A 1,380-nucleotide genomic window follows, 5' to 3' on the forward strand; every position below is an offset into this window, starting at 1 on the left:
GCAGCCTTTTTACCATGAGCGATAATGAGGATTCGGAAACCAATTTCATAGGGGATACGTAAGTAATTGTTATCTAAAAAAATGCTTACATTAATTGTTCTTTAAAGCTTTTTAGCTCCTGAAAGAAATCGTGCCTATGTGGTAACAAAAACTGGTGAAAAACATTTATTAGATTTGGATAATAATGCTCTCCCCAAAACCAGTTCAAATTCTTTTGCTTTACATACACCCATATTCTCGACACCCACTATGGAAACTATATCAGAGAAATCTTCTTCACATTTATCAAATTCGGATAAAATGATCAAGAGCAGCAGTTAATTATTCAAAAAACTTAAGGTTGAAATATTTAATTGAAAATTCTTTAACTTAAAAATGTTAATTTTTTCTAGCCCTTAAAATGTCAAAAACGTCGTTTAGTTTTTACTCCCCGAAATTTGGAAACAACCTCAACACAACAGCAGATAGTGATGTTAACAAAAATCTTCTAAATCAAAAACTGTCTATGTTTGTTTCAAAATCATGGGCCAATACTAGTATAGAAACTCAAACGGAAAATTTTCCTTGTTTAGGGCATTGTTCGTATATACCCAGACATTTTAGTTCACCAAGTGGTTCCATCAATTATATACCCATGGAGGGCGCTAGAAAGATTTTAAATGAATCACAGCGAAAATTTAACTCCACGATGGCCAAAGCACAAGCACCATTCAAACCTTTGGAGATTTATACAAAATATAATCCCAATTTACGGAAGTATTCTGGTTGGTGTAAAAGATATTTGAATGTTTTCAGAGTAAATATATATTTTTTAAATTTTTTAGAATTGCGCAACATTGCATCGGCTGTTACCTTTATAACAGTGGTATCTTGGTTGTTTCCTAAAATTTTTGATATTGAATGCTTTTGGGATTATTTAAATAGTTTGTGGCAATATATTTGTAATTGTTTTTTTACGAGAGAGAAACCAAAAACAAAGTTAGAAATATTGGTATCATTTTTACAGGACTTGTGGTATTAAAAATTTAAATTTTATTTTTTATTTGTTTTTGAACAATTGTTTCCAATATAATATGTAACATAAAGGATTTAAATAAAATTGTAATTATTTGTAGTAAAATAAATATAAAAATATAAAATATAATATAAAAATTTTAAAGCATTAAAATTGCCATTTGTTTTGGTGTATAATTAATTGCATAATGTATTTTAAGAAAATGGCAAATTGGATAGGACGGTAGAATTATTTTCACAGCTTTCAAAAGGCGGTAATTTGAGGTTCCGATATGGTTGCAAATAACATTGATAGTTTTCATGCTATGACAATCATTTATGCATCATTTTAAAGCATTATGATTGTACCTTAATTTGGTATATCAT

The 1,380-nt window shown here is 28.8% G+C and overlaps 1 protein-coding gene across 1 annotated transcript; it reads left to right on the plus strand.

Annotated features, from left to right (window-relative positions):
- Positions 1–9: 9 nt before the first annotated feature.
- LOC124421127 lies at positions 10–1,139 on the plus strand. The gene is made up of 4 exons (XM_046955949.1): positions 10–58; positions 108–319; positions 393–764; positions 825–1,139. The coding sequence occupies exons 1-4, from the start codon at positions 15–17 to the stop codon at positions 1,019–1,021; spliced, it is 825 nt and encodes a 274-aa protein (XP_046811905.1). The 5' UTR covers positions 10–14; the 3' UTR covers positions 1,022–1,139.
- Positions 1,140–1,380: the final 241 nt, after the last annotated feature.

The sequence above is a fragment of the Lucilia cuprina genome, unplaced genomic scaffold, assembly GCF_022045245.1.
Source record: "Lucilia cuprina isolate Lc7/37 unplaced genomic scaffold, ASM2204524v1 Scaffold_2279, whole genome shotgun sequence".
Lineage (NCBI taxonomy): Eukaryota > Metazoa > Arthropoda > Insecta > Diptera > Calliphoridae > Lucilia > Lucilia cuprina.